The 23,738-nt window shown below is 33.1% G+C and overlaps 1 protein-coding gene across 1 annotated transcript in view; it reads left to right on the forward strand.

Moving 5' to 3' along the window:
* LOC108726475 (uncharacterized) overlaps positions 1–23,738 on the forward strand; it is a 45,626-nt gene that overhangs the window by 4,577 nt on the left and 17,311 nt on the right. The window contains 18 exon segments of the mRNA XM_018454065.1: positions 145–1,939; positions 1,941–2,244; positions 3,144–3,156; positions 4,399–4,537; positions 7,236–7,536; positions 8,164–8,344; positions 8,439–8,689; positions 8,793–8,883; positions 8,886–8,921; positions 9,005–9,217; positions 9,300–9,482; positions 9,569–9,766; positions 9,870–10,006; positions 10,093–10,429; positions 10,588–10,860; positions 10,941–20,833; positions 20,939–22,061; positions 22,182–23,725. Coding sequence (XP_018309567.1) covers positions 145–1,939; positions 1,941–2,244; positions 3,144–3,156; positions 4,399–4,537; positions 7,236–7,536; positions 8,164–8,344; positions 8,439–8,689; positions 8,793–8,883; positions 8,886–8,921; positions 9,005–9,217; positions 9,300–9,482; positions 9,569–9,766; positions 9,870–10,006; positions 10,093–10,429; positions 10,588–10,860; positions 10,941–20,833; positions 20,939–22,061; positions 22,182–23,725 — 17,012 coding nt within the window.

Raw genomic sequence — 23,738 nt, forward strand, 5'->3', positions numbered from 1 at the left:
TCCTAAGCGATCCGGGTTCGACTCCCGGCCGAGGCATTATTTTCTGACCGTTATGGCGCTTCTTAATTTAAAATTATTATGTTTAACATTAGCGGTCTTTCAATCTTATTATTGTATACGTTAACTTTATAATCACTGTTTCAGATGACGAACAGAATGTGATTGAGTTGATAGAAGATAAGGACGATCTCATACCACCACCAATATCGTTATCTCTTCCAGAATTATTTAGCACGCAGCATCAAGTGGTGGAAGTAATGCGAGAAGCGGTTAGCTCTACCGAGCTTCTTCATGAACGAGCTATGGAACGCTTTTATCGCGCAGTTGCTGCTGAAGAGGCATCCGAAACTGCCAAACAAAAGACGCAATTTGAGAAACAAACCAAACTGACACTATTAGATGTCGAATCTGTTCAGAGACCATCACTTCGAAGACGCCTATCCAATTCTGGTACTACTACGCAAAATTTAATTGCTTCCTGGCAGGCCAAAAAGAATCGTCGAAGATTGAGTGAAGGACAAGCAGATGCGGTATCAAAAACATTAAAACTTCTTTCGCCAGTTTTGTTACTGAATATTGAAGCTAGATCAGATCCAAATCTTCCCTCTGAAGTGATAATAGCAGACCCTTGGGAAAGGAGCAACAAAGTCGAATCCGTGGAACGTCTGCGTAGATGGCACGAAACAACTGTACCGTTACTGAAAGAGGTGCAACAAGAGAAGTCGATACAAATGTACAATGAAGAGAAGGTAATAATTCCATCATTCATCACTGTGGATAAAGTAGAATCGCTGGCTCAAACAAAGGAAACAGAGGAGGAGGAAAATATTAATATTGAGACTTCTGAAGAGTCATCAGAAGAGATCAGTAGTGCAGACAGCGAGGATTTGAAATTATTAAAATCAAGGATCCTGGCAAGACAAATTATCGATGAAGAAGATACTTATCATCCTAGGGGAAAACCAGTTCCACACGTCGAACCAGAACTACAGATTTCGTATGACGGGTTACCAATTTGTGAGATTTCATCTCTTTCACCCATCAGAACGGTTACTTCCGTCTCATCCAATAATGTGATTCCTAAGTCAATTCTAAAAAAGCCCAAAGACGAAATGACAATTCCTCAGGACAATTTTGGTAGATTGATTCCTCCAGAAAAACCAATTAGAAAGACATTATCGCAATCGTATCAACAAGAAGATATAAAAAAGATAAATATGGATACCAATGACAAAATTTTGAATCTTTCTATGTCTAGTGTGTCCGAGACTCTAAAGACTCCTACGATGTCAGAATCAGATACGGATAGTATTATATCTGCGGCAGAAGCAGCAAAAAGTCGAAGAATGCAATCGAAATTGCGATCGATGACACCTGAAGAAGAGGCAGCGGAATTAGAAGCTAAAATGGCTGTTGTAAATCAATATACTGAGATAGTCCGAGAATACTCGAGTCATTCACGACATGGTAGCGCAGCTAGCTCTCGGAGATCTTCCATTTCTGAAGACCAAGATCAAAAGTATCGAGTGCCGGAAAAACATGTGCCAAAATTAATTGACAAACAAGAGCAGGATAAGAAATTGAAATTAAAAGTTAAAAATAAGAATGAAATCAATGAAGAAAAGAAAGATAATCAAACACCGCATTCTAGGAGAGAAAGTATTGGTTCTAGAGGTACGACTCCAACGAAAGATACGATAACTACAAAACGTAGAAGTAGACCAAACTCCAGGGACCAATCTCCAGCTGCGAGAAGAAGTGAAAGAATAGGAGATATTTCTTCAAGATCATCTTCAAGGACCAGAAATCGCACACCTTCTAAGGAAAGAAATAATCGATCCTTAGCGAAAAATGAATTAAACGAACATGATTTTCGTAGATCTAAAATATCTTCTAGACCTTCCTCGCGCTCCTCATCAAGATCAAGTTCTAGGGAAAGAAAAAGCACTCGAGAATAGTAAATATCGAGCAATGAAAAAAGAAATCGAAGAAACTAAGGAGAATGCAGGAGAAAGCTGTTTTAATCGAATAAACGGAAAGTTAGCTTTAGAAGCTAAAAGAACAGTCAGATCGACCGTAAGCTATATAACCGACTTGACATTACTAATAGCTGCAATGTATATTTATTTCTTTAAAAAAGAAACTTTAGCGATTCCATTTATCGTGCTTCTTCTATATCGGAAAGTACAGGAAGAAATACATGGGTGGATGCCACGTCGTTGGAGGCGATCTACGAAGAAATACTAAATTGACCGACTTCAATGGGATAGTCACATATACGTCATACATCTCATTTATCAATTAAAATATTTTAAATAATTACAAAGAGATATAATTTATTATACGCTAAAGTGAAATAGTACGTATTATATATTAAATCACAAATTACTTTATAGTATTCTCATATATGTTTTAATCGAAACTTGTTACTGTTAACTGTTATATTTATAATGAATGTTAATTCTGTACTCCTAATAAATTATATATGTTTTCACATTACATTAAAATATTAATTATTACATGCTCCATTATTTCACATTACATTATATGTTATGTATATTATTATTATTATTATACGTATGTGATTATATGTTATATTCTAAAATTATCTACGTTTCGTATACTTATTTAAATACACGCACTAGTGACTTTCGCATATATCTAGCTTTCACACCAAATTTTGCAATACGAGTAATATTTTTTTGCACATTCTGCTAAATTTAATTTACTTAATTATTTAATTGCAATTTTGAAGTATGCGCAAATGAGATGTAAACCAAGAAAATAGAAAGAAAAAAAATCATGAAACCAAGAATTATGAACATTACTAGCAATTACATCAGAGACCACTAGATAATATGGAAAGGGGGTACGGAGATTTCAGACGGCGCATGTGCTTCTTTCGTTAAAACGACAAAGCTGAGAGTGTGGCATCGAGACGATTTTAGAACGGAGCAGGGTCTCCTACCGTCAGACATCGTAGCATAGATGCTGTATTAATATAGGATCAAGACAGAAACAAGTTGGTGACGGTGGTGGCGGAAGACGGTGCAGGTCTTCTCAAATAATATACGCGTACGCATCTCAGATCTCTGCAAGTAATGTCAATATACGGAAAGATCATTCTACATAACATCTAAGAGATGACCTTAACAGGTAAGATGCACGATTGAATTGCTATAGCAAGTTTGCCGGTATAGCCGGTATAGCCGGCAATGACGAACCAAGACGATAATTTTGATCGATGCAGTTGACTCATTGACAATATGACGGAAAGTGCCGGATTTTTAATTTTTATGTTTTATGTGTGTCTTATATATTTGCAATGAAAAAAATGATAGCGTGCCAATTGTTTATCTATATGACATATAAATAAAATATTGTAAGGAGGGGGGAAAAGATATGAATCGTGCAAGTGTTAATGTGTAGATAAAATACGTAACATAGAAATGGTAAATGATGACTTAGCTTAAGAATTCATAAAAGAGAAATTAATGGAAAAATATAACAAAAACTTGTACACTAGTATGAAAAATATTTATTATTCAAAATGACGAAATTTATTTATTACTTATATCTATACTTGTATATATTCTTTTAATTCTTGTAATTATTAAATGACGTCGCTAAACTTTGTCTTTGATAGCCATCAATTTTAGCCTTGTATACATGAAGTATATGTCGCGATATTTTACGGCTGATATAAAACTCATTCATATTATATATATTAAATGAGTAAAAATATTTGATTTGATAAAATGTGCTTAATATATTCATAATTAATGTCTTCACAAAATTATAATTTAATATAAAGTTCAATAGTGTTTACCAAAATGTCTAGATAAAAGTGAACATTTTTACTTATAATGTTGCAATCTGGGTGTACACAGGCGCATTTAATCGAAATACGAAGTATATTTCAGGTTGTAAAACTTTTAGAGAAGAAGCAATCTTTCAAAGGAAAATATGACATTTTTGAGACTTTGATAGATTGACTTTACGGTTTATTGTCTTAAATGGTTTTATGCTTTTTCATGCTTTTGCTACATAGTCGTCTATATTTATATGCTATTTCACATAGCATATTTTATCCGAGGAACATCCTTAGAACGTAGATTGTCCTTTGGACGTCTGTAAGAACATCCCTTGGAGATGTATGCTGTATAGGATTATTTTGCATAAACGTACTACTATACGTACATTCCTGTAATAATTTTGCAAAGCACATGAGTCTCGAAATAGCAGATAGCCTTTCAACAGAAAGTTTCCTTCCGTCATCGTGTATCGATAAAGAATAATTCTTTAATAAGAATCTTCAATTAAAGTTAATAATAAACTTTTTTATATTGTAAAAATGCAAAAATGTAATTAATTACCGTGCTATGTAAATATATGCAGATACGTTGAAAAATAAAGGGCCACCAGAATGGATTGAAGAAGATCAGATCGTATCAGTTCAAGGATATGTAGGTGAAGATATTATTATCGAACTGAAATTGGCTCTATCCGAAAATTATGATGACTTACAATTCGAACTGTAAGTTTATACTAGACTAAAATGCTAACAACTTTTTTGTATGTGTACTCGTTTCTATTGTAGTGCAACTTTTTAATTTGAAAATAATGTTCCGTTTTCACATTATCGTTCATTCTCATATATTGGCCTTAATTTTACATAGAACCTTGGGACGTGCCAAGGATTAAACGCGAGTTATTTTGAGCTGTCGCGCACTTAATTTCGGAGAACCGAATTACACTTACCTCATGTAGCTTCACTCAATATTCCTGCATGGATCACTTTGCCAATGCTAGAAATGTAAGCAACATATATGTGTGTACTTTTGACGTTTAAACATCAATAAATATCAAAGAAAGTAAACAATACGTTATTGTAACAGTTTATGCTTATAAGTTTTTTTTATGATTTAAAAGGAAATGAAGAATCATGTTCCGATTTAAGCTATTTCGAAATACATTTTGAGAACGTACCATATATTTTTATTTTTACATGATCTTGAATAAGATAAAAAAATATTATAATAATTGTCATTATCAATTATTTTCCGATTTATATGCATATGTATTCAGCGTTTTTAGAAAATTAAATCAGCATCAAGAAAAAGATAGAGGTGCAGACCACAAATCATTATACATTTGCTATTCCTTATTTTATGTAATGAATTCCATGAAAACACCTGAAGAAGTAAAATATTTCGGACAACTTGAGATTATTTGGGGTGCATTTATGCAATGATTTCATAATATAATCGTGATGTTTATCGAATTCATAATGCGAAATCGTATATCCCACATATTCTTTGGCTTAAAATATTTTTATTGTATTAACGATATAGACACAATATCATGATGGTAATACAAATGAATTATGAAAGTTTTAGTTTTTGTGACGTATGTCCCTTCTTATGCAATAAACATTACTATACATAATCTAATTTTGACCGCGCCTGAAATTTTCATGGAAATATGAAAGATGCTCGATGCTCCCGCTCAGTCCAGCTATTCCTCGGTTGGCTCTTACTAGCTATATGAGATAGCCTGTTGCTTAGAGTTTCCTCGAAACTATCTCAACGAACTCGTTGATGGAGGTGGAAAATTGGGAGGGGACAGTTTGACGTTGGCATTTCGCTATCAGTCTAACGCTGAAAGATGAGTGCATCGGTATGCGTCTCTTACTTATCAAAAATTTAAAAAGGTGGTTACGTGGATTCAATTGAATCCAATTTGTTGAAACTCTAATTTAGAGCTCGGTCAACTGTCATTTCCTTGTGAATTTGTTTCAAACAATCTTAAATAGGAATAATTAAGTTAAATCATGAGTTAAAAATATAAGAGAACTCGCTTCCCTATCGTGGACTCTATCTTTGAATAAAAATCTTTCAAAAGGCTCGAAAATCTATAATTGTAAACTTAAAAATAAAACTATAATGACGTGAAAATTGAATGAAAATATCAAGATTTACACATTAAAAAACAAGTTGTCATATAATTTGATGATATACAATTAAAATTAAATGAATGTGTTCTTGATAAATTTGAGACGTACGTCGATGACTCAATAAAACGAATTTGCAGAGCGCCACCGCGTTGTCAGAATTCGATCGACCAATGTGTATTCTGCTAATTTTGTCGCTCACGCGGTGCTTGCAGTGTCATGAAGAAAGATTATACACGACAGATCAATACTTTAGAAATTGAAGTAGGTGGCAAATCATTGTTGATGTTCTGAAAACATTTTTAGATATGTGAAAAGTAATAAGAGAAGTGATATTGAAGAATTTCTAAAGCTAACCGAAATGTTGTGTGTCTGTAAAAGAATGTGGGCAATTTATGGCTGTTATCTCATCGATGGTGCATTCTGATATAAAACAAGAAATTACTTCTTTTATTTTGGTTCATCATGGGAAGCGATTGCTGTAAATGCACTAACGGTAAAAAGAACGTTATTACCGGGTCCTCCTCCGACGGATCGGAATACCGGTAGGAAAATAAAAAAATTCTTGATTTAATTTAATGTATTAATTTCTACAAACAATTATATTTTCTCAGAGCTACATATATGATTGTATCATTCATATTCTTAAACGTTTTATATATATCAACCATGTTGACGCTTGAATCAAATTATTTAACAAACCTAATATTATTAAATATTTAATTAAATATTTAAATATTATTCATGTAAGATTATACGTTTGGTACGTAAAGTGAATAATAGAAATTAAATTATACTGAAGGGCAATGTCGCGTCATATCGCGTGAGCTCTCACGTCAGATGTATGCAATTGCATCAAGTTGCAATGCCTGATACATTGGTGCATGATATTTTTAGGATCAGAATCTACATTCCTACTATTTTTTACACAACATGATAATTTATTTATAAATAAAACAAGTAAAAGATTGCTTTGTTAGATGTAGACAACTTTCTTCTTGATTTTAAACAAGCTCCTCACACTGTGAAAAAGGTGACAAAAATAGGGCAGTAGAGCAATGCCAAAACTCTAGATCATCCTGTTGACCGAAATATGTCGGACCAATATGTTTTTATATAGTGTAGATGTAAAAACACATACATGGAGAACACAGTAAAATAATAGATAGATATTTTGTACAAATGAAAATTATAGCAATTTTTCTTTTTTATTTAAATGTACTCTAATTTAATTTGTCACACTCGTGACAAATTAATATTATTTGATTTATCAAATTTGCAGAATACGAGATGGATTACCAATTTCATCAGATCGTTATCAATTATCAATGCGAGGCAATATCGTTCAATTGACCTTGAAGCAATCGTGTAAAAATGACACGGGTTACTATTCTCTCGTAGCAACGAGGCTCGGACAAGAAAATGATAAAGGAGCTTTAAAGAACTTCGATTTGAGCATCAGCGAACCAAGTTACGAAGAGGACGATCATCCAGTCTTCTTGAGAAGATTGAGTGATCTCGCGGTAAAAGTCGGCACTCGAACTAGATTTCTTGTAGAAATTCGAAGTTCAACCACTTTGAAGGTATAATTTACTACATAGATAATTTTACTTCATACTAACAGAAAACAATTTGTTTGTATGTTTATTAGAATATTAATTTAATTAAATAATTTGTGCATTAACAAGAGAAGAAAATTCTACTTGGCAACTTATTCATATCCATAATATCACGTAAGATACGTCCCTGCTTAACATAAAAATGGCTGATACATAGTTAACTATTACCCGGAATCAACCCGGAAAGTTGGAACTCTGATGGTACTAGCAGTGACTTATTGTCAGACATGTCTCTTCCTTCTATCCTAGTATCAGATGAAACGGGAAAAGCGAATTAAGATGGACCGGGAGGTCCATGACCTGAACTCGCGACGAAAAACGAAGAGTAAAGGAAGCTGGTTACGCGTTCTTGTGCGTCGTATTAATACTATTATTACGCATGCCCGCATACTATGCCAGGGGATATATACTCCGACATTTCTTCGCATGCCTCTTCCGCTACGTGCAAAATAGCCTAATATATTATAGCGTACTACGTATTACAAATCGTGTTTATATATTCGTATATGAAATATTACAATAAAGTAATAAGACTTTTTAAAAGCGACAGATTTTTTTATATTACATTTAAATTAGATTCACCAATTTTAGATAATTTGGTATAAAGATGCCTCGCCTATTCACGATGGACCTAGATTCTCTCTCGTTCACGAAGGAAATTTTCATTGTGTTGATGTCGCCCCAGTCACAGTTGAGGATCAAGGATGCTGGACTTGCATGGCGGAAAATCGTAGTGGAAGATCCTCATGCACATCTACTCTCACCGTCATTAGTAATCGATCACTCACTCTATTTATTCGACATTTTTAACTTTGCTCGCTTTAGATAATTGATAACTAATTTTGATAAATCTGACAAATCTTTAGTTCCCAAGGCTTACAAAAAGCCAGAATTTGTTGAAGAACTCCGCGCGCTGCTCACTGAGACAGGTACCGTGTCATTGGAATGTAAAGTAATCGGTGTACCTACGCCAGTATTGAGATGGTTTAAAGACAACAAGGAAATCAAAGCTGGCGATGTTTTTGCTTTGACTGCTAATCCCGATGATCCAACATCTCTCGGTGTTTATACTTGTGAAGCGGTCAATTGCATGGGAACGGCCTATTCCTCCTCAAAAGTAAATGCGTTCACTATTACGATTGCGCAATAACAATTGTAACGATCCTTTTATATTTTCTAACATCAATTTCGTTAAATGTAGACACATTATTTTATCTCAGGTTCACGTAGTTGGAAGAGGAAGTCGAGAAGGTTCATTGAAACCGGCAGATGCTTTGGCACCATCTGGACCTCTTCCGCTATTTAAGCAGATGTTAGGATCGGTGACACTATAGTACTGTCTTGTCGTGGTAAATTAATTAATAATCATTCTATCTGTTTTATTAACAATTATATCTTATACCAATAAATGAAACATTATCAACAATAATAGTTCAAGTACCACCCTGGCCGAAAGCGATCGCCTGGTACAATAAGGAAGGCCGCATTGAATCTAGTGACAAGTATCATATAATGGAGGATGGCATAGGAGGATATTCAATTGAAATAAAACAAGTAGAAGCTATGGACGAGGGTGAATGGAAATGCGTCGTTACCAGCGAAGACAATATAAAACAATTTACGAGTTGCTATGTAGCAATGTCTAGTACGTATTATGATAATAGGCAAACTAATTTATAACAAAAAATATAATTATCCTATCAACGTTTATCTTACTTTCTACAAAGTACCAAGAAACTACAGGAAACCCCGCTTTATGGAGAATCTGAAAGCAATCTTAACAGAAGAAGGTCTTGTCTCGTTCGAATGTAAAGTTGTAGGTTTCCCAACGCCATTGCTGAGATGGTTTAAAGACGGTCAAGAACTTAAACCAGGAGACGTTTATCAATTAACCGGGACTAATTCATTAGGTATGTGTATCCATTAAATTTATTATATACCTATTATTTTTTTTCTAGTCTCTATCTAAGTCATAGATTTATTTAAAAATATTTAGGTTCTTATTGCTGTATCGCAAAAAATTGCATGGGCGAAGCTAAGAGTACCGCAGAATTAACCATCGAAGACATACAGAATCAATTAAACGAAGAAGAACGTTTCCAACTTTTGAGCACTAATCAACCACCGAAGTTTATAAAAGGTCTCAGAAGTTGTGAAGCAAAAATAAATGAAAATTTTCGCTTTACAGTACAAGGTATTCGTATTTCCTGTTTTTTTTTATAAATAAGTTGTTGAATAACTGTTATCCTATCTCACGCAGTTTTACATCACACTGATAAAGATATTTTTTTCTTTAGTAAGCATAGCACCGGACCCAACTCTTTCTTGGTACAGAGATGATGCAATAATGGACGAATCTGACAAATATCACGTAGCAAAAGAGAATCTTGGCACATGTCATTTTGAATTGCGAAATCTCGAATTTATTGATCAAGTGAGTATTCATGACATATATAATATAATCATATTTGCTATGATATAAAGACAATCATAAGAGTTTTTTTTTTCGCATTTCTTTAGGCTGAGTGGAAGTGCGTAGCGGCAAATGATTTCGGCCATAGCGTCACTTCTTGCTTTTTGAAACTAATTATTCCTAAGCATTACAAAAAACCGAAATTTCTCGAGAATCTACGCGCGATCTTATCGGAAGAAGGCGCTGTAAATTTAGAGTGCAAAGTTATCGGCGTTCCACAGCCAGTTTTAAAATGGTACAAAGACAACGTTGAACTCAAGCCCGGTGATATACACCGAATTATTTCCGGACAGGATGGCACTTGCTGCTTAGGGATATATACTTGTGAAGCTACCAATTGCATGGGAACAGTCAGTAGTTCCGCGTCTTTACTAGGATTTGAAGGTAATATTTACCTATTGCACATAATAATTTTTGGTTACTATCACTTATATGATAATGCTCCGTTTATATGAAAAGCATAAAAAGTTTTTCTTAACAATTCCGTCTTTTACGTTAACATTCCAAGCGAGCTTTATATGTAACTTTATTTAACTTTACAGATAAAAAAGATGCAAAAGAAATCCAGTCATCAAATGGTCATGAACTAGCGAGAAACTTGTCGTTGTCAACGATACATGAAGAGCGAACGTCTCAATTGTATGACACACCGCAAACGGATCATTCCGTTACTTTGGATGAGAGGGGCGAGGTATCTTTTAGCTTTGATGGCAAAGAGGTATCAGTCAGTCTGTACGAAACACCTGATCTTACTGAGGAAGAGGCACTACAGATTGTTGAAATGTACGCCGATCAGCTGTCTGAGCATGTTACAGGTAAAAAGATTGATTTAATTTTTGTTGATTCAGCAAAATATAATATAAATGATACGCTAAAAAGCTGCATTTTTGTATAGAACACAATGTGATCGAGCTACCACCAATGAGATTTGTCAAAGAAACGTCTACAACCAGTAATTTGTTAATGGAAGCTGTAGTAATCGATGTATCTCCTGATTATTTTGTTAGCGCGGAAGACAATGATGATTTACGAACAGAAGCTGATTTCGAAGATGTCTCCATTATGGATGATATGACGCGCGTCCTTTCGTCACCTGAGCGCGATTCCCGAAGTTCCTTGAAAAGATCAGCTCGATATAATGTGGATGAAGACGAAAAAGTTCCTAATAGGCCACCTAGGAAAAAATCAATGAGTTTATCATTATCGAAAAGCGAAAAAAGCCAACGCATAGAATCTGAAAGCTTCCATAGTGCACAAAAAGACGAGCCACCATTGTCTCCGCTTTCATCTTTGAAGCAGGATGACAGCGACACTTTTGCGGACGCCTTATCCTCTGCACATCTCTCCATCACAGAGAGTCTTGTCCAGAAACAGATGACATTGGAACATGGAACAACAGATAACAGAAAACGCAGCTTGAGCGCAGGAAGATCAACCGGTTCCAGTCTAGATGATGGAATCGGTGGTGATTCGTCTTTCGATTCAATGATCGGTGTTCCTAAAAAAAAGCAACGAAAAAAGAAACAACATAAGGACAAAAATAATTCCGAAAAATATTCCGGCCCTAGTGACTACGAGCATGGGAGAAGTGAATCGGAAGATAAAGTTGATATGAAGATAAATTATCAATTTACAGAATCGATTGAAAAAACAGAAATAGATAACAGAAACGGCATCGAAGCAGTAAAAGAATTATTTACTAAAGAAAAGCTGTTAGATAATTTAAAAAACGTAATGGAAATTAGCAGCCATGTTTCGGAAGAGAATCAAGAATCGACACAAGATATTCTTTTTGAATCAATAACAGCTCTACGCAACTCTTTGAAGCTTTTATATGAAAAAATATTCGATACACCACAATTTTTAAATATTCATAAGCGAATTGACGATATATGTCAATTATTGGAAGATTCAAGAAGAATAGGTGTGGACATTGAAACCTTGACTAATTTAGAAATACCTCTGCGTGCATTGTTACAGGAAATTAATGAAATTACACCAACAGAACATATAGAAATCATTTGCGAAATTCTCGAACCATTTACCGCTCAGTTGTCACATGTTATTGAAAATTTTGGATTATTATCTTTACAACCGACGCATACAATTTTAAAAAAATTTAGCGATCCCATTTGTAACATTTCTAGAAGAACAAAAGAATTATCATTGCTAAAATCAATCTCCGATGTATCTCAAAATATATCTAAAGAAATTGCAGAGCCATTAATCAATATTCAATCGATATTTAATAGAATTTTAGATTGTATCGAACGATCGAAACTTATGATAAATGGATCTAGCAGTCCACAACAAGTTGTGACAGCGTCGAATCTTGTTGCATGTTTAACAGAATTGAGAGATTGCGTGTCTCACACAGCACATGCTGCAATGACGTTGAAAGAGAATGAAACATTAAACAGTTTAATGGAATTTAGGGAGCCCTTATTGGATCTTCAATTAATTTTATCACAGAGATATACTTCTAGCGAACTTTCGATGATACAAGAAATAAATTTTGCCATTGTAAAATTAAAAAGTGTTGTTATCATCATACTGAAAAAATTTGAAAACCACGAGGTAATTTCTAAAATAGAAGCAATTCTCAAAATGTTGGAAGATACCGAGAAACAAATATCAGAATTAGTGGAACAATTATTGGAGACGGAAGTAATTCAAAATATGTTAAAGAATCTAAACATTGATCAAAGTTTAAGCAATGTACACTTTGCTCTATCATCCGTTTTAGAAAAGCAAGAGAAGTATATAGCCTCGTGTCATTTAATTACAAGTATTGAGGCATTACGTCAGACAATCGGTTTTTCGGCTGTTACAATCGCTAATTTTAAAAATCCAGTTGATGATGAAATAATTCAAGAAATTAGCAAGCTGAATGAATCGTTGTTAAATCTACAGACAAATTTATTAACAGAGAAGCACGAACCACAAGAAGAACAAGTTCTTAATGATTTGGTGAATCCCATTTCTATATTGAAAGAGGTAGTTCACAGTGTAATTGAAAACAGTTCTTCGATCGAGTTAATAGTACCTATGTTGGAATTGTTAGAAGATATAGAAAAGGATACAATTCTTATAGCGAAAGAAATATCAAAGAAAAAATGTCAAGAAGAAAGTATTACACAATCTCAAAGAGAAAATAAAGAAGAAAGAAGTTATTCAAAATCCAATTTGGCTAGTCAAATAGATCGTTCTTTAGATCCTATTAAAAATTGGTTATCCGCTACATCCGAAGATAGTACAAAGCAATATGAAGATGAAATGAAATCTGCATTAAGCTCAACAATCCAGGAATTGAAAATAAATGTGAGTCAAATTGCTATTCAAACGTCATATTCTGAATCACCAAGTGATGACAGTTTGATAGATGCATTGATTGATCTTCGAGAACCGCTACTGAGGCTTAAAAACGCAATTTCTACATATCATGAACCAGAAGATCTTTCAATTTTAAAAAAGTTGGATTATCCTATGAGATATCTTTTGCAAACTATCATGGATGTTCTTCGTGAACATGCGGAAAAAGAATCTCTACGGCCGATAATAGATATCATCGAACAAATTAAAAATCAAATATCGCTTTCAGTCAAAGATATTCTTCATCAGCAAGAATTTAAACAAAATACTAAAGCATTTAACGAAACGGAAGAAATAGAAGAAGAAACTATTACAGCTTCTCGAGAAACAATTCCAGGTACTCTAACAGAAGTTGCTTCAACGCCATTTGAAGCCGAATCTACTTCATTGCTTACTGAGCAAGCCATAACAAAAAATAATTCTAGTGATGTCGTCTTACAAATCATAAAAAATGAAAAACAGGGAAGCGAAGAGGGTGCAAGCAAATTAATTATGATCTTGTCAGAAACTTTAGAAAAATTACAATTGGAAATGACTAGTATATTAGACGATTTCGAAGAATCAACAACACAATCTACTACAATTCCCCAATCAAAATTAGCTAATTCCATCGAAGAGTTAAGAAGGACTATTTCCACAATACGGGTAATGATCGTCTACGGTGAAGAAACTGATTTATTCGAAGAAAAACTGAATCGGACAACTTTGATGCTGACTAATTTAATACAACCGTTGACAAATATACGAAATCTTCTTTCCAAATCACACGAACACGATGTTTCAGAACTCGTGATATTAAATCGATTTACTCCGTTGTTGAATATAATAGAAAACAACGTGATAAGACAGATAAAAGATTTTATCGGTAAAGATGGAGATGTAGAAAAGGAATTTGAGTTTCTTCTATGTATGCTAGAAGAAATCAAAACGGAAATTCCAATTGTAATTCAAAGAATATCATTAAGACGAAAAATTTTGGAATATCTCTGGGACATCTCAAAACCATTGGAAAGTATTTTAGAACGTATGAACGATCTAGAGAAAGCTGCGGAAGAAACTCTCGAAACTGACGTAGCAAATATTTTAGGAAAACCTATCGCTGCTCTTTTAGAAGATATTAAACGTACTATTCAAAAAGTAGACGTGTTAGAACGACGAGAACCATTAATTCTCGAATTACGAAATCTTCTTGAACCCCTATTAGAATTTCATAGTTGTCTTTCAATGATACAGAGCAGTCGAAGAAGTTTAGTTCCTGAAGCTTCTTTATTAGACGAGAGGAGAAGCGTTATTCTGCGAGCGGTTGATGGTTTGCGAAAACAAGTTTGTCACACTGTTGAAATAATTGCGAATATGGAAGAACCTTTCTTATTTAATGAATCCTTGACATTGCTCAATTCTGCTATTTTACAAGTACAAAAACAAATTGGAAAGACAGATTATTCGCGCCGATCTAGTAGTACCAATATTTCTCTTCATCATCGACTTACCGGCACATTAAATCGCTTAGCTAATGCTATAATAACTTTAGAAGAACACACCGATAAAAGTACATGTGGAATAGTGTCCAAATGTTTGGAAGCATTACAAAAACAAATCTCTTTTACACAAACGCAATTCAGTCAAGTTGGTAGTGAATTAATTGACGAAGAAGCTATCGTAGAAGGCTTTCTTTATCCGACTAATCAGCTTTTGTCGGCATTAAACATTCTGAAAGAAAATGCGGAGAAAATGCCTTCAGCAATTTCGTATAATTTAATAGTTCAGTTTCAAGAACTAGCCGATTCTATTTCAGAACTAAGTTCTTCCCTATCGGCTCACAGAATAGGACTTGTACAAGAAGGTGCTTCTGAAGGAGCACCGATCATAGAGACTTTTTCTGCCGTTATAGATGTTTTGGATCACGTGAAAGATTCTATAGGTGTTATAGAGAAAACAGTCGAACAAAAAGTGAGCATGATTGTTACGAAAGTAGAAAGTGTCATTAATGAAGTTATTGAGGTATCACAAGAAGAAATTGAGAGTGTAATGACGATCACGGAAATACCGTCATCTAAAGAAATAATTCAAGAAGTTGTTCAATCTGAAAGTAAAAATACATCTACGACGACACAAATACCAGTTTTCGAAAATCTAGAAGCAGTAATCTTCGTTGAACAATCAAAAAATGATCTAGCGAATGTGAGAAAAAGCAAAGAAGATCAGAAAGAAAATGAAAACCGAAAATATTTGACAAGTGATATAATAAAATTTAATTCTGCAATAAGTAACTTAATACAGCCATTAAAAGAATTAATTGATTTTGTGAAATCTGCTAAACAAGAATCTCTGATTTCAAAATCTGAGGAAAATAAGCGGAAAATACAAGAATTAACAGCCTTAATACAAATTCTTAACGATCTACAAACTACAAATATTTCTATTAAGACAGTAATATCTTCCTCATTTATTAGTACATTATTAGATAGCCAATTCTCTCATATGGAAAATATTCTTGCTGATTTTGAACGAGCTGTCAACACGGTCATTTTCTTGACTCATGAAGGAGTGAAACCAGAATTAAAGGAGAGCATTATGGCGTCTTTATCATTTATCTCTAAACCTTTAGCTGCTCTTGAAAATGTATTGGCATCCATATGTCAAACAATCGATGAAGACAAATATATTGACAAAGATGAAGAATCATCTGCAATCCCGAAAATCATAATATTGTGTATTAATGATACCATTAAATCTCTAAATGAAATACAAATATCAAAAAGTATTAATATTGCTGACGAAAGAGAAACGGAAATATCGAAAATAAAGGAAGAAACAAAAGCTATTGAAGAAATAACTGCACGACCCCTCGAGGAGCTCATAGAAGTTATAATGAAATCTCAAGAACAGGTAAAATGTGACAAGACTTTGCTTTTAGAGTCTGGTTTGTCTTCTACGGACATGATCGAGTCAAAAGCTATTGATAATTTAAAACCCGGCGAAGCAAAATCAGATGGAATACTTATTGAAAAAATAGATGGTTCAATAAAACAAGATACAGTAGAGACATCGCAGCAAGTATTAACATCTTTAGAGTCCAGTCAAATCGAAGAATTACTTCCTAAAAATATAGAAATGATAAAATCGATAGCAGAACCTTTAGAAAAAATTGAAGAACACAACTTTGCAACGATTGATCAACAAAAGTTAGAATCAACTCAGGTATTTGAAAATAATATGATTCAGGAAGAACAAATAAAAGATGAAACTTTAGAAGCGATTATCTCTTCTCTTCAAACATTGTGTGAATCATTTAATGAAATTGGAGAAATGGGAATTTTAAAATTTTCCAATAAGAAAACAATTACATTTTCAGATTTGACAGAACAGTTACTAAATTTACAACTTGCATTATCGTCTAAAGTTACCAAAAGTATTAAAAAAAATACGATGACATTACTGAAATTATCTGTAAAAGTTTTGGAAGAATTACAAACGTCAATTGCTACAGTTCAAGAACAAATGGAACTTAATGCTGTAGCTGAAGCCAGTTCGAGTGAAACGTTTAAGTCATTTTTAGTACAAGCTGTCATGGAACCATTAAAAGACTTGAGAATGTCAATTGCTTGCATTCAATCTAATTCAATAATTATTCAATTTATCCAGCAAGAAGCAGAATTATCAAATGTTAAACAGATCACGATTTTGCAAAATTTTGTTAAACCAATAGTGCAATTTGGAGAAAGATTTATGTCTATTATTAGTCAGGTAAAAATGGAATCTGTGCCACCGGTAAAAATTATTAAACAAAAAGATCAAGGGCTAGATGTAGAAGTTTTACATAAGACTGTTGATTCAATTCATATTTTACAAAAAACACTTTCTCAAATTGAAAACCTTAATATTTATAAAGCTGGATTGTTAGAAATGTCAGAACAGAAAAAAGAGATCGTTCACTTAGGTACAGTGATAGATTCTTTAGGAAAATTAGAACAATTATTAATTATAGATACGCAGAAAATTACAGTCAAGAAGGAGGAAGAACATGGTGAAAGTCAAAGTTTATTGGCAAGTGCGAATATAAAACTTGTGCTAGAAGAACTGAGAAACTCGATTATTTTAGTTCAGGAGCAAACAATCTTGAATGATGTTCCTATATTAAAAACATTGAATAAAGCTCTAGAAAATCTGAAATTACCGTTAACAACAGTCAAAGAAATTGTCGAGCATATTGATAAAATTACTGAAACTGAGAAAGTATCAACTTTACTATCGTTTGCAAACTCAGTACAAGAAATAGCGAGTCAACTGGTAGCTATAACTAAACAAGATATAGAAAAGCAAGCAATTAGTGAAATTTCTCTACTGAAAATGATGACTATTCCAATTGAAGAGCTGCAAAGTGCAATACTAAAACTCGAAGATCAAGTATCCCAAACGTTGGAAACGAAAGAATCAACGAAAGCTGTTACTTTAGAATGTATGATACAACCATTGCAAGAATTACAGCAATCATTCTTAACTGCATCTTATGAAGAAACCGTCCTTGCCTTGCAACAATTGTCAATCAAACCAATATTGGATAACTTGAATAAATCTGTAACAATAATTCTAGATCAATTAACAATGATCCAGGATGTACTTGTGGATATGAATACAGATGATTTAATAACATTGAAGAACTTTGCCGGATCACTTAGTAATTTAAGAACGTCAATGATAGTTCTGCAACAATTGAGTGCAATAGAAAACGCTGGTCAACAGATTGTAGAGATCGAAAATGCGTCGGCGTTGCAAGCATTCGCGAAATCTATTGAAGAGTTCAAAAAATGTTGCTCCATTATTGTTAAACGACCGAGAATTATCAAAGCTTTTACGACAAATATAGAATTGAAACAGTCCAATAAAATAGACACACATCTTATTGAAAATATTATTGCACCTTTACGATTATTACAGGAGCAAATTCTAACTATTGAAGAAACTAAAATGCAAGAATCTGAGATTTTAAATGTTACGGAAATGAGGAAACCAATTACTGTGTTAAGCAGCCTTGTCAGTCCCTTGCAACAACTTGAAAAATCTTTTGTCGCAACGGTGCAAAAAGAGCATATTATTGAACACGATACACACAGCCTAATAACTGAATCATCTTTTGTAAGCCTAGAAAAACTTGCTCTACAACCAATTCTTGAGGAAATACAAAAGTCTATTGCTATTGTACAAGAACACGTGGTATTAGAAGCAGGAAGTCAAATTACATCGGAAGTAGAAACTGACGCTTTACTGAAATCGATTGCGAAGCCTTTAGTGGATTTAAAAGCTTCTATCGCATCTATTCAGCAAATAACCGCAATTGCACCAGATTTTTTAAATGAACTTGTACAACAACAAAATATTTCGGTATTGAACACTTTTGCTAAAACTCTTCATAATCTGACGGAACGTATAGCAATGTGTAACTATCAGCAGATTATTATGGAGCCTGCGGCAGACACTATTTCTGAAGATGTTTCGTGTTTAAATACATGGGCAGATGTAATCGATGAATCTTCTCCAAGAATTACGCATCCAATGGTGATCGATCAAGGAGCGATCGAATCCCCAGTTGAAATTGCAACATCGATGACGGAAGATGAAACTTCTACATTGAAAACGTTAGCGAAGCCACTAATTGAACTACGAGAATGCCTAGCGTTGATCGTCGAAGAACAGAAAACAGTCCAGCCATATGATACGACGTGTTCTTTGTCAGAAAAAGAAAATATTTCGTTGATGAAAACAATAATACAACCTCTATTGGAATTAAAACATGCAGCTGCAATAATTATTGAGGAACAAATGGCTATTGAACGTGCTAATGAACATTCATTTGCCTTCGATGATAAAAATGAATTTTTTCTTCGTCCTTTAATGGAACCACTTGAAGAATTGCGTCACTCTATCGCTGTAATACAGAATCATATACTGATTGAAACATCAACGGATCGATCGAAGAATGATGTCATATTGAATGCACTGGTTCAACCACTATTCGATCTCCAACGTGCTATATTTGTTTTAGAAACGCGAGTGATATCGCCGGATGTTGAATCGATGTCCGAAGATGCAGACAACTGGATTACGGAATGTTTAGCAACTCCTCTACATGAAATAGAAAGATCAATTGCTGATATTCGACAATGCAGCATAATAGAACCTGAAACTATAATTGTGAAAGAGCAAACGAGAACTTTAATACCAGACTGGTCAATTATCGAAAAATTAGTAAAATCAATGAAAAGTATTAAATTAGCAATATCACGTATAGAAGGTGATTCTACCGAAATTGAAATTCTCAAGAAGATGGAAATACCACTTATTAATGTACAAGAGAATTTAGTATTACTAAAAAATAGATTTAATTTAGATACTATTGAAGAGGAAAATAGTATTGATGCTTTTATCGAATCTCTTTCCAATTTTGAGAAATGCATTTTATTTCTTAAGGAAGAAATTGTTGATAAAGCAGTGTCCAAACAATCAGATACGATAGAAATTGATACTACGATATCCGCCACTATCATTACACCATTAACTGAATTAAAATGCTCTATTGAGATTATAAAGACATCATCAAGCGTAAGTTTAAATTATTTGGAAAGACCATTAGAACTAATGCTAAACGCGCTCGAAACAATTGTATCTATGCAACAAAATAAAAAGCTTTTAGAATTATCAATAGAAATAATAAATAATATTTCAAATATTAACAACTCAATTGAATCTATCGAAAACAAATTAAAGCAACAACAAGTGTCAATAATTGAAATTTATATCGAATACGAAGCACTTGGAATGTTGACAAAATCTTTAGAGAATATTAAACAATGTATTATACAGATACAAGAAAAACCAAATACTGCTAATTCAATGATTAGTGCTCTTCAGAAACTAGAGAAATCTATAGCTGTAATACGAGAACAGTCAGCTGATAAACCATTGGTGGAACCGCCACATACAAACTTTGGTGGTCTTTCGAAAAATTTGATACCATGTCTACTCGAATTACAAGAATCAGTAGAAGCAACAAAAACGTTATGGTGCGAAGAAACATTACTAGATGGATTAATGATTCTTGAGAAACCAATTTATAAACTGCTAACTGCGATAAATATTATGTCTGATCAGTCTTTGCAAGAAACGATTTCATTAATAGATAAATACAAAACGACTCTTCAAAAGAAATCCATAAAGGAAAAAATTAAAGCATCTGAAATTGAAACAGCTGTCGAAGAAGACAATAAAACTAAAAAAGAAACAATGAAAGAAGAAATGGAAGAAATTAAGTTGGTAAAAGATATAGACTCTGCAATAATCAATGATACGAAAGATAAAGATGATACGAAGAAACCAGAAAAAATAGAACAGAAGAAAGAAATAGATGATGAAAAATTAACGAAGTTAACACATAAAGAAAAAGTTAATCAAATAAAAAATAAAAATGAGAAACAAAAGGAAGAGAACATAATTCAAAAAATACAAAAAGTAAATGAAGAACAGGAAAGCAAGAAAATTGAATTAAAGGAAGAAACAGAGCAAAGTGAAAAAAGCATAAAAAATGAAAAGCTAAAGCAAGAATGTAAGAAAGTAGAAGAAACTGACAACTTTAAAAAGCATAAAGAAACTGAAAAAATGAAAGAAATTAAAAATCAGCAAGAAAAAATAAATACAGCCGAAAATGTAAAAAACGAAATAGAGGAGTGTGAAAAACTTATCCACGCTGAAGAAATGAGAGAAAGAAAAAGTGAACAAAGAAACAAAGAAAAGACAGAAAAAGAGGAAGCACAAAACGAACGAAAGGAGCAAGAAACCATACAAGAGACGAAAAAAGTAGATGAATATACGGAAACTGAAGCAGACCACAGCATTAAAGAAAAAATGGAAGATAAAATAACAAAAGAATCTACAGATATAGAAAGAAAAGCAGAGCAAGAATCGAAAAAAAAGGAAAAAGATGCAGGCAAAATTGAAGAAAAGGAACAACAGGAACATACAAAAAATATTGAAAAATTAAAACCGATCAAACATGCGGGAAAAGATAAAGCTAAAGAGGAAGAAGAAAAAAATCGAGAAAAAGGAAAAGAAATTGATACAGCGCAACAAAAGAAACAGGAATCTGTAAAAATAGAAGAAGTTGAAATGTTACAAAAAGAAAAGGACGAGTGTAACGACGAAACAAAAGCCAAAGAAATAAAGAAAAATATAGAGCAAAAAATTCTCAAAGAAGAAGAATTGAAAAAGGAGCAGGAAAACCTTAAAGATATAAAAAATGATGCACGAAATCAAAATGACGACATTCAGAAAAAAGAAGAAAATCCTGACCTAAAAAAAGAAAAAGAACAAAATGAAGAAAAGGAAAAAGAAAAAATAAAACACAAACAGGAGACCAAAAAAAAAGTAAGAAAGGAAGAAGACGAAAAGACTAAAAACGAAAAGGTTGAAGAAATGATAAAGAAAAAAGACAAAATCAGTGCAAAGGAAGAACCTGCACAAGAGAAAATAAAAGAAGAAAAACATGAACAACCAGAACATCAAAATATAACAGAAAAAATAAAAGAAGCAGCGAAACAAGAAGAACAAAAGAAAGAAGAGAGAGTAGAAAAGATGAAAGAAGAAGAAAGCGGCAAAACAAGAGATCAGAAGATTGAAGAATTTGAAAAGAAAAAAGAAAAGTTAAAAGAGGAAGAACAAAAGAAAGAAGAGATAATACAAAAAATAAAAGAAGAAGAAACCGAAAAAATAGAAAATCTAAAAACTGAAGAATTGGGAAAGAAAGAAGAAAAGATAAAAAAACAAAAACAAAAGGAACAAGTGAAAGAAATAAAAAAACAAGAAAAAGAGTTGAATAAGGAGATAATAGTAAAAGTAAAGGAAGGAGAAAGTGAAGAAGTAAAAAGTGAAAAGACTGAAGAATTAAAAGAGAAAAAAGATGATGCTAGTAAAAGAGGAGAGATAATAAAACAAGAAGCAGAAGAAAAAAAGAATGAAGTAAAAATATGGAGGAAAGAGGATGAAGAACAAAAAGAGACAATCAAGCTTGAAGAAATGGAAGTAGCACAAGATGAACAAGTAAATATAAAGAAAAATGTAGAAGAGGATAGGAATCTAGCCAAGCAGGAAAGAGATAAAATAGAAAGTCAAGAAATAAAAAAAATAATAGAGGAATCAATAGAAAAAAAGAAAGATGAAATTGTTAAGACAGAAGAAATAATACAGCAAACACAATATAGATATACAAATGATATAAAGAAAGAAAATAATACAAACAAATCCGGAAGAAAATATAAAGAAATAACTAAAGATCAAGAAGAAAATCAAATAATACGAATAAAACAAAATCAGAAAGAAAAAGTAAAAAACGAGGACATCCAAGAATTAAAAAAAGATAAAAATTTATGTTTGCAAGTGGACGAGGATCAAAAAGAACAAAACAATGAGAAAATACTTCGAAACCAACAAGAAAAGAGCAAATCGGATATTAAAGAGGAGAGAGATTTCCTATTGAAAAAGGAAAAGGACTGGAAACAGCGAAAACCACAAAGCAATGAAAATTGGTTATATACGAGAGAAGAACGCGTTAATAGAAGTGGTGAACGCAGAGTACAGAAAGAAGAAAACGATTATCAGGAGAGAGATATTGATAAAAAGCTACATCGAATGGAAAAAGGAATTAGGAGAGATGAGACTGCTAGATTATTATGGGAAGAAGAACAAAGATTACGAAAAAGACAAGAAGAGGAGAGATTTAGAAATAGACAGAGAAAAAAAGAGCAAATAAGAGAAAATGAATGGTCTAGAAAACGCGAAAATGAATCTGATCGTTTTCTTAGAAATATGTTGGAAGACACATACAAGCCAAACAAATCGACGTCAATGTTTTTCAATGTTGATTATTCTCGACAACATATTTTTCGGTTTAATTCTGACATCCCAACGCTTTCTAGTACTGCCAGATCATACAGTTGGAGAGATTCTTTAACATCACTAAGTGAGAAAAGATTCGACAATTATTGGGATTATAAATTACATAGTCCTTCTATGGATAAATATTATTTCGATACAAGATCTTTGTACAGAAGGCGCAAAAAAAGAGAAAATCGCATGATTCGCGTGAGATCGATCAATTTGCTGAAATACGAAGATTATTCAACTGGGGATAGCGATGCCACTATTGTACCTAGTACGTGCATACGATCTCTCCGACGTACAAAAGCGAATGCTATCTCACGTATCAATTTCAATACTTGTATGTCTGAACCGTTCAGCTTCACCGAATTTCAAAATGAGGTAGTTATTTAAC

Source organism: Mycetomoellerius zeteki, unplaced genomic scaffold, assembly GCF_001594055.1.
Source record: "Mycetomoellerius zeteki isolate Tzet28-1 unplaced genomic scaffold, Tzet1.0 scaffold425, whole genome shotgun sequence".
NCBI classification, from domain to species: Eukaryota; Metazoa; Arthropoda; class Insecta; order Hymenoptera; family Formicidae; genus Mycetomoellerius; species Mycetomoellerius zeteki.